This window comes from Peromyscus eremicus, chromosome 1 (assembly GCF_949786415.1).
Source record: "Peromyscus eremicus chromosome 1, PerEre_H2_v1, whole genome shotgun sequence".
Taxonomy (NCBI): Eukaryota; Metazoa; Chordata; class Mammalia; order Rodentia; family Cricetidae; genus Peromyscus; species Peromyscus eremicus.
Window position 1 is genome coordinate 83,493,663 of NC_081416.1, and position 15,212 is coordinate 83,508,874.

At 45.7% G+C, this 15,212-nt stretch overlaps 1 protein-coding gene across 1 annotated transcript in view; it reads right to left on the bottom strand.

The window, feature by feature from the left end:
- The window catches only part of Vps35l (VPS35 endosomal protein sorting factor like), a 108,969-nt gene that overhangs the window by 38,409 nt on the left and 55,348 nt on the right, over nt 1–15,212 (bottom strand). Inside the window, exons 20-24 of the mRNA XM_059268177.1 lie at nt 10,325–10,387; nt 9,258–9,343; nt 6,050–6,130; nt 3,310–3,373; nt 516–614 (exon numbers count right to left, since the gene is read on the bottom strand). Of these exons, the coding sequence (XP_059124160.1) occupies nt 516–614; nt 3,310–3,373; nt 6,050–6,130; nt 9,258–9,343; nt 10,325–10,387 (393 nt within the window). The remainder of the gene's footprint in view (nt 1–515; nt 615–3,309; nt 3,374–6,049; nt 6,131–9,257; nt 9,344–10,324; nt 10,388–15,212) is intronic.

Here is a 15,212-nt window from a genome sequence, read left to right on the forward strand (position 1 = left end):
GACAGGGCCTCGGGTCACCTGCCCATTCATTGGTGGAGCCCAGTGCAGACCACTTTATTCTTGTCACTATCACCAAGAAATAAGAGCACGCAAATTGCTGAGAAGGGGGGTGGTTTATTCAAGAAGAAAAGAAATCAATGAGACATAAAAAGAAAGAAAAAAGGACTGAGCGTACTCAAAGGCTTAAGCAAAGCCATGGATCTGATTAGCCTCCAAGAAACCATCTCTCCAGCCCACCCACGAGGAGAGGAGCAGGAGAGTGCTTGAAGAATCAGACTGCAAGCTACTTGATGCCAGCATTGGGGGGGGGGGGGGGGGGTGGAAGTGGGGCTGGAGAGGCAGAAGGATCAGGAGTTCAAAGCCAGCCTCAGTTACACAGTAAATTTGGGGTCAGCCTGGACTGCACAAGACCTAGTCTCAAATAACTAAAAGAACACTCCTAGATTGAGCCTAGCATGCGGTATATTGACAACCAATCAGTACTCATGGAAAGAACACATGACAAGAATGCTTACATGGATCAACTGCACAAGAACAGGTTCCAGGTTGCAAAACATCGACCTGGACTCAACGTAGAAGCTGAGCTGCTGCTCAAAATCACGGCCGAAGGAGACCTAGAATCAAAGAGAGAGACGCTAAGAGGCACAGTGCTGTTATTAGTGGGGAGCCAAACACGTGTGCATGAATGCGTGTGTGCCCACACATTCATGCACAAACACACACATACACACACAGAGACACACACACTTTCTCCCTGACTAAAAAGGTCTCATATAACTTCAGCCCAAGTAGAACTGAAAGGTCACTCTGAGAAGCCAGCTCTGTGACCAGAGCAAGAAGTCCAGGGGCATAGAATAGGAGCAGGGCAAAAATAGAAATTTTTCCAGACTAGCAAGGAAAGGAAACCATGGAATTTTGTTTGTCAGCTGTGGCTTTTTCACAGAACATAAATTGGGTCCTTGGGAGCCATTTGTCACAAGGGCTTCCCTAGTACGGGTCACACCCTACTGTTTCTTGATGGGGACCTGACCTCAGCAGCTAAAAGGAAGTGTCTCCACCTTATCCCCTTGCAAGGAGCCTCTTTCCTTGTCTTTATGAAAAGCTGGACCGTAGGAGAGAGTTGGCCGTCCTCAGATCAGTTTGCACAGAGCTCTGCTGTTCCCATAGTAAGTGTGAGGCTCACACCTTACTCCCTGAGACTTGGTGACATTCAGACAAAGGCTGAAAAAGATCAATTGCTCCTGGTCAGCATACTGTGTTAGCCAAGGGTGAAGGAGAGGCACTTGGTAAAATCCCCAGGTCCATTTCCTACCTGGGAACCAAAAGGCTGATTGTGAATGTCCATCAAAAGTGATGGTACCCAGAGAACCAGTAGGCAGCTTCGCTTTTACATTGTTATTGGGAGACCTCGACATTTCTACCTCAGTCCAGTTTGGATTCTGATGTTTTATTAAAAGAGAGGATCCCAAGCCAGGTGTGTGATGTGCACCTATCTTCCTAGCTACTGAGGCAGGAGGACTGCTTCAGTCCAGAAGTTCAAGGCCAGCCTCGGCCACACAGTAAGACCTCAGTAACACCCAGAATTAAGGTAAAGATGAACTGGGACATCAAATGGCAGGATGTTTCCATAAAAGACTAAAGCAGTCCTTCTAATTGTGAGGCCTCCTCCGGACTCTTCTCATCAGGAGGTGGGTTCTCTTCACCTCTTCTCCCTCACAGACGACCCGTGTCTCACTTTGACCAACAGAACTCAGCAGAATACAGCTGAGGGTCACTGTAATATAAGGTTTGGCTTTCTGAAGCCTGAGCTTCCATATTGTACCCTCATGAAGGCAGCACCATGTGAGACATAAAAACTAAGACAACTAGATGACATGGGTGGACAGGAAGAAGCTACTTGGAAGACAATGGCAGCCATCCAGCAGGAGCCACGTGAGCTGACATCCTCTGAAGCCTGGACGGCCAGCCAATCCACAGACTACAAACTAAGAAAACAAAGCAATGATGGCTGCTGGGCATGGCACAGTCAGCTTCCACGGTAAGATGCCCGTGTTCCAGTAAACAACTCCATACTGTGCTCACATAAGCTACCGTGCTCACACAAGCTACACTAATGAAACTCAGAGGGTCACAAAAAAATTGAAATTAAAAAGACAGGGAAGTAAGAGGCAGACTTGTTGCAAAAGGGTCCAGTGGGAGAGAGGGGGGAATGAGAGAGGGTAAGGGGGTGATATGAACAAAATAATATGTTTACTTGTATAAAATCATCAAAGAAGAAATTTAAAAACAAAAACAAAAAATGAAGAGAGCAGCTATCCTATGCCACCACACTTCAGGTTAACTGCCAAGCAGCGGTGAATGGATGGAGCGGACGTGGATGTACACCTGGTTGGTTTGACCACCACTGACAACCCACATAACAGCTGCTTCAGGGACTTGGCTCTCCATTCTCGGTCTCCATGATTTGGGTCTCTGGGAGTCTCTCAAATCTCCCAAGCTGCATGGTTAATCATGATTGTCAACTTCCCAGAGTTTAGAATCACCAGGGAAACAGGCCTCTGGGCATGTAAACCAAGGATGATCTAGACTGAGTAAATTAAGATGAAAAGAACCACTCTAAGTGTAGGTGGTACTATTCCCTGGGCTGTGGTCCCAGACTACAGTAAAAGGAGAAAGCATGCCAAACACAAGCCTCTCTCTCTCTTTCTCTCTCTCTCTGTCTCTCTCTCTGTCTCTGTCTCTCTCTCTCTCTCTCTCTCTCTCTCTCTCTCTCTCTCTCTCTCTCTCTCTCTCTCTCTCTCTCTTCTCTGCCTGACTGTGGAAACAAAGTGACTTGTGGCCTCAGGTTCCTCCCTTGGTGACATCACTACCTCCATCTCCACCATGATGGACTATATATACTCTCAAACTGTGGGCAGAAACAAACCCCTCTTCGCTTAAGTTGCTAGGCTACAGGGTCAGAGGTGAGCCAGTTCAGGACAGAAGGCAAGGGAAAGCCAGTGGGACCAAAGAAGACATGGATGGGAGGTCCTGTGGCAGAGGAGACCCCGAGTCCAGCCACTCCCCAGGAGCGTTCGTCTACATCTTCCCTGTCCTGCCCCGCCCCCCTTAACTCTTCCCACAGTTAGCTTCTCTTGGCTCCCTTTGCCCCCACGGGAGTCTTGGCAAACGTCAGAAATTTCTAATTCCATCTTATCTCAGTAAAAATGAAAAGCCCTGGGGAACACAACGTGAGTCACTCTCGGCAGAGGGGATAAACAATGACATCATGTTTCCAAGTGAACTCAAACTTCTTTCCCACAAACTTACCATTTTTATAAATCCATTGATCAGGTGGGCCAGCATCCTCTTCTCGTCCTCAAGCGTGAGAGCGCTGGGATCAATAATGGTGCATAATTAACACGGAGGCAGCAAATGTAGCCGCCTGAGGAGAAGAGCTCCAGAGGCGGGCGGGTTAGAGTGAGGCTACTGTGCATTTTCTAGATGCAGAAACTCCCGACAGGCTGCCTGTCTATCTTTAGATGGAAGTGTTAACCAAAAGGGACAAAATTCAAATGTATGTCTCTTCTCCCTGACGATGCCATCCCAAAGCACGGTTATCAACGGCACAAGAGAAGGCAACTTTCTCTCCTTTAAAAATCAGACAGCAAGCCCTGACGTCAGAGTTCGCACTTCAGAGAAAACCTGGCGTCTCCCTATTTTTAAAATTTTCTACTACACATCAAAGAACTTTCTTCTCTTTTCTTTTTTTTCCCTTAAGACAGGGTTTCTCTGTGTATCCCTGGCTGTCCTGGAATTCACTCTGTAGCCCAGGCTGGCCTAGAACTCACAGAGATCCGCCTGTCTCTGCCTCCGAGTGCTGGCATTAAAGGCGTGTGCCACCACTCTTTTTATCAAAGAACTTTCTAATGAACACTCACACACTTGCCGTCAAGCTTCTACCATCGACACCTTGAGATGCTTGTTTTATCACCTGACTACCTATCCCCACCTCCATCCATCAATCACCTTACTTTTGGATGTGTCTGAAACAGATCTCACTTATATTCTGCAGAAAATTTAACACAAATATAAATTTCAATTCCTGAGTCTAGTTTGATTATACACACAAATAGTTCCCCAAATTTATTTTTAGAGTTTTCAAAAAATTGGGGATGGAGATTGAGTTCAGTGGTACAATGATTGTCTAGCATTGTGTAAGGCCCCTGGGTTTAATTTCCAGGAACAAAAATAAATAGGATTGAGAGTTTTTGTTTGAGCCGGGAGGTGGTGGCGCATGCCTTCAACCCCAGCACTTGGGAGGCAGAGCCAGGCGGATCTCTGTAAGTTTGAGGCCAGCCTGGTCTACAGAGTGAGATCCAGGACAGGCCCCAAAGCTACACAGAGAAACCCTGTCTCGGGGGTGGGGGGTGGGGGGGTAGTTTTTGTTTGGCTCGTCATAAGGGAAAATACATTTTGACAAACATTGCCCTGTTCTTTGATATACAATGTGCCCTCGGTTCTTTTCAATTTTAGTATTTGAGATAGGGTCTCACTATGTGGCCCAGGTTGGCCTCCTGCCTGAGCCTGGAGTACTAGACTAGAGGTGTAGGGCATCATGCTTGGTGCCCCTCAGTTCTCTGAGACAATGTTTTCCAGCCTCCTTCATAGCTAAGTGTGACAATGTGAATGCAATGAAGTGTGACTCTCCCAAGTGTTGTCCCTCAGAGGAAGCTGCATGGGCTGGACTGTGGACATGGCCTGTGTGGACACAGGCCACCTTCCAGCAGAAAGATGAGGGCAGCACAGCTCTGGGATGCCAGAGCAGCAACACAGAAGGACCCTGGATCCTTAGGTGATCCAGTACCCAAGAGCTACGATTCCCCACTCAGGTCTCCTGAGCCAAACACTACCTTGCAAATATAACTATCTGTGTACCTTTATTGCTGTTTTGGCTCAATATAAGTCTACTGGGTCCATTTATTATGAAAGTGTATTGTTATTGTTGTTGTTAAGACAAGACCCCACCTGCAGTCTGTCCTTGAACTTGTGACCCTCCTGCCTTAGTCTTCCAAGTGCTGGGATTACTGGTGTGTGTCACTTCGCCTGGCAAACGTGTAATGATACTGATAATGCTTGGATTTTTATAACTACTCATGAATTTGAAGGCATAGTTATAAAGATTCTAAAATTAAAGGGAGGAAAAAGAAGAAACGCATCCTGTGGATGATGAGATTCCAAAGCGACATTCTCAATTCTTAAAACACTTTGAGTGAATCAAGCTGCTGTGCAAAAATTCTTGGAGATTAAAATAGCCACCAACAACTTGTAAGATGGAAACAGTCTTTGAGTGAAAGGCTAAGGCTTGAGGCTAGACCTGCGCTCTCAACATTCTGGGCACATAAAGCCACTGTAAGAAGTGGAAGCTATGTCTTTTGCATGTTAAACAACAAGGTAAGAATGAGATAAACTAAGAGGCTATGCTACTGGCTGAGTGAGCTGCCACTGTACCATCGCTCTCTCAGGAATCTCGAGGAGACAGAATTTGAGTTCACTTGCACAAAACCAGCCCCTTTCCCCACCAGAAATCATAAATCCTCCATAAAAACATCTGCTATCTCATTTTTCTTTTAAAGGTTGGCCTGTGCTCCTTGCTCTATAAGACTGGAGTGTTGTTTTCAATAGGAGCGTGTGTGTGTGTGTGTGTGTGTGTGTGTGTGTGTGTGTGTGTGTGTGTGTGAGAGAGAGAGAGAGAGAGAGAGAGAGAGAGAGAGAGAGAGAGAGAGAGAGTTCATGTGCATTGTGTGCATGAAGGAGCTTGCAGAGGTAAGAAGAGGATGTCGGGTCCCCTGGAAATGGAATTATAGGCAATCATAAGCCAACATGTGGGTCCTGGGAGTCAAACCCAGGTCCTCTGCAAGAGCACTAAGCACTCTTATTCACTTTTCTCTCTCTCTAGCCCCAGTTTTCGGGAATCTAGATCAGATCAAGCTGTTCGCAGCAGCAGCTTATAGACGTCACTCCCTAATGCACCCCAGCCACGCTGCATCTCAGCTTTAAGGGCACTTACTTCACAGAGTCATGCATGGTCTTGCAAATGTGCAAAAGGGCATTGAGGATGACGGGGTCCTTGGTTGGCTCCTGCTGATGCCTAGAAGACATTAAGAGACAATTGTAAAAGCTCTGTCCATGGCCATGGAAGACTGGGTTCTGTTTTCAACAGCTGTATGAGAACCCCAGATGCTCTGTCTGGTACTGCGCACAGGCAGCAGCGATCAGTGAGACACACTCTGGTTTCCCTCTCAGCTCCTCTGTGAGTCACAGGAGCGTTCCTACACATCTGACCGCTCCTGGTTGCAAAATCATCGTAAGCCATTGCCTGTGCCGGGCAAAGGGAAAGTGTCTTTTTACCATGATGAACACCTTCTGCAGCTGCCCACAACCTGCATGGAAGTTAAGTGCCAAGCAAAGCATGACAGGAGCAATACCCCAAATGAATCTTCATGTAAGGTAGGTGTGTTCACACCACATATACTAAAGATAAAGCAGTCAATATTAATTGTTAGGAAAGAATTCATTATTGCGTGACCTTGTATGGGTGGGTGCAGGCATGTCACGGTATGTACGAGGGGGTTACAGGACAACTCTGGAGTCAGTTACATGGGTTCCGGGGACTGAACTCGGGTGGTCAGGCTTGCACAACCAGTGCCTTACCCCATGAGCTATCTCACTGACCAGGAATGGATCTTCTAGAAAGATAAGATGAGAGGTAGCAAGATGGCTCAGTGGGTAGAGGTGCTCGCCACAAAGCCTGACAACCACACAGTGGAAGGGGAAAACTGACTCATTCCTCTGACCTCCACACCTGCACTGCGGCATGTGCACACACACGCAGGCACATGCATAAATACACACACACACACACACACACACACACACACACACACACACACACGCAATTTAAAAAAAGGGAACAATACACAGAATATTTTGGAGTAATATCAAACTCAATTTTCTAAACTCAACCATATTTATGTTCTTAGAATTCAGAGCAATTTTCATTACCTAAGAGAACCAATGTGAAATCACAGATAAACCGAACTAGTTACATGTTGTCCATTTACATTTAAAATTAGCATGCGACTGTCACATCACCTCACCTCCCTCCACCTTTCTGGACCACACACGCCCTCACTTGACTTTCCTTTATCTCACCCACATCACTACCTGAACTTATTACCTCTTTTCTTTTGGTCTCATCACTTAAGACACAGAGGGGTTTTATTCTTGTTTTGGGTTTTTTTTTTTTTAAATAGAATCTGGTTGCCCAGATTGGTTTCAAATTCTAATTGCCCTGAGCAAACCTCCTGCCTCAGCCTCCTGAACAGCTGGAACTGCAGTCACATGCCCACACGTGTGTGCTGTGATAAGCCCTCAATGAGTATGTCCAAGGGTAGTCGCATGTGACATTCTCTACTATTTGACAAGCACTTTGTGTATCTCTGTTTGGAAAGATGATGTTCTATCTTGAGTACTTAGTATTTTAGAATAAAAAAAAAACTAAATTAAAATTAAAGTCCTGGGAAGATGGCTCAGCGGGTAAGCATGCTTGCTGTGTACGCATGAAGACTGGAGTTCAAATCCCTAGTTCCCTTATAAAAAGCTGTGCACTGCCTGTACATTATTGCATGGGACACTGCTAGCAGGCAGTGTAAGAACATGGACTTAAGAAAACAACAGGAACTATATCAGAAAATGAATCTGAAGTCGTCCGCTGAATACCCAGCACTGAAGACGGCTGTCTTTGCACTGGTCCCTCCGAGTCCGTTTTCATTCTGTAAATGTTGCTCCACAAGCGGTCCACGCATCTCCTTCATAATGAATTTGGTGGCACAGTGCTGCAACCGCAGTACTCAAGAGGCTGAGACAGGACGGTACCGCAAGTTCGAGGCTACCCTGGGCTGCACAGTAGGTACCAGGGCAGCCATGGCTATTCAGGGCCCTCACTGATGCAAACAAACCAACACCAATCCTAACGCAGAGAAAGACTCCCTCCAAAGCCATGCTGAAGAACTGTGGCCAGCGTCCTGTCAACATCTGACAGTTTGGTTTGTACCTGATCCTTTTTTTTTTTTTACATTTACTTATTTTGGGGGGAGGGTGTGCTCCACGGCATGCGCATGGAGCTGGTTCTCTCCTTCCATCATGGGAGTTCTGGGGACTGAACTCAGATCATCGGGCTTGGTGCCAAGCACCTTCATGCACTAAGCCAATCTCTCTAGACCTCCTTTGGCTTTCTTAAGCATTAATTACTAACTTTTTATCATGATGCCTGATATTTAAAAAATTATCATAGGGCCAGAAAGATGTCTCAACAGCTAAGAGCACTTACTTCCATGTTCAATTCCCAGTGCCCAAATGGGGCTTACAAACACCTTAACTCCGGTTCCAGAGGATCTGATGCCCTCTTCTGACCCCCACGGGCTCCTGCATATATATGGTACATATAACATACACTCAGGCACACACACATACATATAAAATAAAATAAAACTTTAAGGATCTTACGTTACATATATAAGTATTTTGCCTGCATGCGTGTGTGCGCGCCATGTACATGCCTGATGCCTATAGAACTCAGAAGAGCATACGATATCCTAGAACTAGAGTTATGAATGGTTGTGAGCTGTACGTGCATGCTGAAAACCGAACCCTGGTCCAGCACAAGAGCAGCAAGTACTCTTAACCACCAACTCATGTTTTCAGGCCCCAATAAGTTAAAAAAAAAATTTGGCAGGGCAGGAGTTCATTTCAGCTTATGGTTTACATGACAGTTTACAGTCTGTCAAGGAGGGAAGTCAGGAACTCAAGGCAGGAGCTAAAGCAGAAGCTACTGAGGAAAGCTGCTTACTGCCTCTGCTTGCTCAGTTTGCTTTCTACTTTCCTTAAAATAAATTATTTCAAATCATCTCCATATATAAATATTCTCTCTCCTATACACACACACACACACACACACACACACACACACACACACACACGCGTGCACGCATGCACACAACAAAGTCTTGCTACCCTTGAACTTACCATCCTCCTGCCTCAGCCTTCTAGCAATGGGATTACTATAGGAATTAGTCATTGTGCCGGCATGGCACCTGCTTTTAATGTGTTTCTCCTTGTGGTATTTAGGGATGAGGTATACACACATCACTAGACTTCAGAGTGCATCAGCCATCAACACACTTCACAGAGCGCTAGGAACCATGTCCTGTACTCACTTGATGAAGGCTTCCATGATGCACTTGCAGACCTCTACTCGCACACTTTCTTTCTGGAACATGTCCAGAAACGGCAGAAACTTTTCCTAAGAATAGAGAAAGCACTTGACACAAATAACTGGAAATAATTTGTAAGTCACTTGGGAGAGGGGGTTCAAATAAGCAGAAGGAATGTTTGGGAGTCCTCTGAAGGACCTGACTTGGAATTCTCTCTCTCTTTTTTTTTTAATGATTACAGACTGAGCACCCTTAATCTAAAATCTGAAATCAAAAACGTTCCCAAATCTGTACTTTCTAGTGCCAACACAATGCCCCAAGTTGAACGTTCTGCTTGTGACTGGTATGTTGTTCGGCCGTGTGGGCACAGAACATGTCAGGCAAGTGCTGTACCCCTGAGCTGCATCCTCAGTCTCTTGTACAGAATTATTGAGATGTTATATGAAGCCAGGCAGTGGTGGCGCACACCTTAAATCCCAGCACTCGGGAAGCAGAGGCAGATGGATCTATGTGAGTTCAAGGCCAGTCTGGTCTACAGAGCGAGATCCAGGAAAGGCGCAAACTACACAAAGAAACCCTGTCTCAAAAAACAAAAACAAACAAACAAATAAACAAAAGACATTATATGAAACTCTGCCTTTGTGTAAAGGTACACATAAAACGAAAGTAAATTCTGTTTAGACTTGGGTCCCAGTTTAAAAAATCTTACTCTGTGTGTGTGTGTGTGTGTGTGTGTGTGTGTGTGTGTGTGAATAACTCCAAATCCAAAAACAAAACACCACGTATGAAGCACTTTCTGCCCCAGGCATTTGGACAAGGGGTGCTCAAACAGTAGCAGGTGCAGTGCACAGCCCTCTGATGAGGAAGGACTTAGACAGAAACAGCATTCTTCACTCCGTTTGCGTGTACTGTGTTTCCAAATCACCATAGTCATATGGAAAAACTGCTTGTCAGGGGGACAGCACCTCAGTGCTTTACAAAAGAAGTGAGAGTTCTAGCCTGGGTAGCATGAAACCCTGACAGCAACAGAGAACACAAGCCTCCAGAGGTCATTAAGAAACGCTGCTTACCACTGAGAAAAGAACTGAGAAGTCGTGGAAGTGGGCTATGACTTTCTTAATTATCGACTGGAGCTGTGGAACAGAACACAAGAACATATCTTGTTTAATAAGACCTGCATGTTGTCAAAAGGCAGCCCTCCTTCCTAACTCCCCGCTACAATCACAACAGAGTTAGCCTGGATTGTTCAAGGAAGGAAAAGTAGACCAGGTTAGACCCTGCCTCAGTTGATTGTCCTTCTTACTCTACCTCCTCCTTTAGAGTCCTGGGGACTATGCCCTGGCCTCAGCTTCTTCTGTGGGGCAGTATCCATGAGGATTAAGTAGGACTGCCCATGTGCTCACTAGGAGCCTGGTCTGCAATGCTCTCTACTTACCTTTCAAAACAGAAGGTCATCCAAGATTGCCTTGAGCACAGTATGTTGCCAAGGGTAACCTGGAGCGTCTAATCCTTCTGCCTCTACCTCCCCAGTGCTGAGAGTACAGGTGTGTGCCACTGTGCCTGTTCTATGTGGCACTGAGGGATCGAATCCAGAGCTTTGTACGTGCCAGGCAAGCACTCTACCAACAACCACACCTCTGGATCTCACCTTGGCCTCTGTGGCTGGTCTAGGAGACCACAAAAAACCCAGTCCACAGCCCCACACAACTATTCAAGATATTAACCAATGTAGAACAGATGAGTTTCTGTGTGCCAATAAAACTTTATTCACACAAACAGGTGATGGGCTACAAGTGGGTATCGGCCACAGACTGCCACTCCCATTTATAGTTTACCATGGTCCTGCATTTCTTTATGACTTCAGTGAGAGGAAGATGACGGAGTTTTACCAATGGAGTCAAGGGCCACTGCCCCAAAGATCTTGCCAAGTCTCAGAATTGCCCAGAGCCTCATGTCTACTGCCTTTACCCTGAGGTATACACAGTCTTGGTCAAAAGGGCTTGGCCTGGGAGAATCAAGGAGATGCTACTTCTAAATAAAAGATAATTACTGGCCTTTGGGTGCCATCCAGAACACTCACTAACAAACACCTTGTTTATACTGGAAACTGTTACAATATCATCTCTCAAGTTCTACAAGCACAAAGTAGAAATGCACAAGCTTACTTCTTAAGGAAGCAGCTGGCCAGGTCAGTTGAGGGGAAGACTAAGAGGGTGTCAAAAGTCAGGAAACAGAGGTAGGCACCTGTAGCCCCAGTTCATCAGGGCACTGGCAGGAAGATAGTGAGTTTAAGGGCAGCCCAGGCAAGACATGAGAGATATCTCTAACAAAGCAAAAACTTCATGACAAGCAATGTTCCAGGGCATTATAACGTATTAGAATATTCTTGTAACATCAATCCTAAACAATCTTACAATGAAAAATAAAACTGCTGGGCGGTGGTGGCACATACCTTTAATCCCAGCACTCGGGAGGCAGAGACAGGTGGATCTTTGTGAGTTCGAGGCCAGCCTGGTCTACAGAGCGAGATCCAGGACAGGCACCAAAACTACACAGAGAAACCCTGTCTCGAAAAACCAAAAAAAAAAAAAAAAAAAAAAAAAACCAAAAAAAAAAACCTTGGAGCCAGATATTGGGATAAATGCTGAAAGATCAGAGAGACAAAGGAACAAGCCAGTAGAGAAACTTCTCACCACTACTGGCCGAATGGGAGGCAAGATCCTGTCTCCACGAAAACTCTAACTGAAAGCCTCTGAGTCCTCAGCCGAAAGGCACTTGTTCCTGTCTCTTCATGCCGTATATGTCTTTCTCCACCCAGCCATTTCACTTCCTTCCTAGTGCTGGGATTAAGGGCGTATGACTTCCTAAATACTGCTAGCAAAGGCATGAGATCTCAAGTGCTGGGGTTAAAGTGTGAGCCACCACTGCCTGGCTCTGTTTCTCTCCTAGACTGAATTAATCTCATGTAGTCCAGAGTGGCTTTGAACTCACAGAGATCCAGATGCATCTCTGCCCCCCAAGTGCTAGGATTAAAGGTGTGTGCCACCACTGCCTGGCATCTATGTTTAATCTAGTGGCTGGCTCTGTCCTCTGATCCTCAGGCAAGCTTTATTTGATGCACAATATATCACCACATATTCTAATACAAGGCAACTAATCCCTCTGGAACAAAATCATTTTTGCACAGCTACATGTATGTTCTGGTTTTAAAGACAGGGTTTTCCCCAGTAACATTTCATTTTGACAATGCAAACTGAAAGCACTGTCCAACAGCATTTACTCCTCAGAGGATCCCACCAAAGCTAACACTTTTCTTCCTTTGCTATATCGCCTCACCCAACCACCCACGACGGTGGAATTCATAAACACGGTGTGCCTACTTTAAAATTTGTTTTGTAATAATTTCAAATTTACAGAAAAGCTGAAAGTATTACAGCAAGAGCTCCTGCACATTCTTTACCCAAATTTTAATAATGTGACCAATGTATCTGCTACGGTTTGAACAGGTGTCGCTCAAGGGTCCATGTATTAAAGTCTTGGTTTCCTGAAGGACACAACTGGGCGAGGGCAGAGTGTTAGAAAGGTGGGGGCCCTGGTGGAAAGCCCTCAGGTTACTGGGGTGTGCCCACATCAGGGACTGTGGGACTCAACCATTCCTGGTCTCTTCACTGTCCTTGGCAAGGGTGTATTACTAGTATAATAGTTTGGTAAATTGTCACGTGCCTTTTGAGCTTACTGAGAAGTTGGCTCTGGAAATACTTCAAGCCTGTCTGTCTCAAAGTGTCCTCCAAGGCCCCTTCTTTAGGAATGGGCTGCCCCCCTAACTCCAAAGCAGGGAGAGAAGAGAACAGTAAAACAGCCTAAAAGCTGTGTCCCTGAGAACAGGTTGTTATTGTTTATCACATGACAGAAAGAATGCCTGTGGGTAGGGAAGAGAAAAGTTCATCCACAGGAGCTCATCCATGGACAGAAAGCTGAACTGAACCAGGGGTGTCAGCCTCAACTTCCCCAGTGGTTTTCCGCTGGATGTTGGGAGCACTTGATTGGATGACATGACTATGCACACAGAAACCTCACCTGAGGGAATTGTCTGGAACTTTCTTTCACTCGGGGAACTCCAGCTAGCTGCCTTAAAAGGGTCTGACTTCCCCATTGATCGATTTCTGCAAGATGTTCTGAGCACCCAATTCAATGACATTTTACTACCTATTTACCTCCCTCTCGGTATTTATCCTTTTACTTTGGCTTAAACGTAATAAGCTCACTCATTCAAAACTGAAATACGGCTATTGGAGACAGTTCTCCGGGTGACCAGCAATGTAACCAGCAGGAGCAACTCCTGAGGTCTGCAACCTTCAAAACTGTGAGCTAAACCAAACCAAACAGCAACAATAACAAAGTTCATGAGTTGATTACCTCGGATAATTGATTGCAGTGATCAACACTAACAGTGACTGACATTTTCTCCATGAAAGACAAACTAAATTCCCTTAAACCATGAGAACAACAGCCCTCATGCCTTAACACTGCATTTTGCATTTCCTAAAACAATCTTCGTCACTGGCATCCACTTTGCTGCTATCAAATTCGGCTAGTTTCACTCTAATATGAAAAGACTCTGTCACCCACAGTCCAATCTCATAAAGCCTCACTAGGTCCCTCCTAGCATCACCCTTGTTCTCTTCTGTGTGGTTCCAGCCTGGGGTCAAACATCTGTGATGCTTTTCTTTTTTGGTGTGTGTGTGTGTGTGTGTGTGTGTGTGTGTGTGTGTGTGTGTGTGTTTGTGTGTGTGTGTTTGCATGTGTGTGTAGGTCTGTGCAGCATATGTGTTCTGTGTATGTGTGTGGTTCTGTGTGGTGTGTGTAGGTCTGTGTAGTGCATGCATGTGGAGGTCTATGGAGTATATGTGATGACTGTGTGTATGTGTAAGTCTGTAGTACATGGGATATGTGTGTAGGGGTGGGTCTGTAGTGTATGTTGTGTGTAAGTATGGGTAGTATATGTGTAGGTCTGTGTAGTGTATGTGCACAGTGTATATGTGTTATATGTACATGTGTATATGCACAGATGCTGTGGGATGTATGGCAAATGTGTTGCTAATTAATCAATAAAACACTGATTGGCCGTTGGCTAGGCAGGAAGTGTAGGCGGGGCAAGGAGGAGAATAAAGCTGGGAAGTGGAAGGCTGAGTCAGAGAGACACTGCCAGCCGCCATGATGAGAAACAGCTTGTGAAGATGCCGGTAAGCCACGAGCCATGTGACAAGGTATAGATTAAAGGAAATGGATTAATTTAAGCTATAAGAACAGTTAGCAAGAAGCCTGCCACGGCCATACAGTTTGAAAGCAACATAAGTCTCTGTGTTTACTTGGTCGGGTCTGAGAGGCTGTGGGACTGGCAGGTGAAAGAGATATATCCTGACTGTGGGCCAGGCAGGAAAACTTAAGCTACACACAGAGGTCACAGGAACACGCTGGGTGTTCTCCTCTATCATTCTCCACCTTACTCTTTTGAGATGGGGGTCTTTCTCTGAACCTGAAGTTAGGCTGCTGGCGAACAATCTCCAATGCCCCCTCATACACAGCTATGCTTGGCTTTTTCCTTGGGTGCTGGGGATCTGAACTCAGACCATCATTCTTGCAAATCAAGTACCCCAACATGGGGAGCTACTCCTCAGCTCTCCTCGGTTTCCTTTGGTGCTGACTGGAAGCCCGCCCGGGAGAGGCTCTTCAAGCTGTCCTCCTTCTTTTTCACATCCCCACCAATGTATGTATGCCATGTCCAGAACTCTAAGATCAATGTTTGATCACTTCCTTATTTTCTGGCACACATTAAAAAAAAAAAAAAATGCTGAGCCACTGAGAGGGCTCAGTAGGCAAAAAAGCCAACAACCTAACAACCTGAGTCTGATTCCCCAGGACTCAGACAGTAAAAGGAAAGAACCGACTTCCATAACT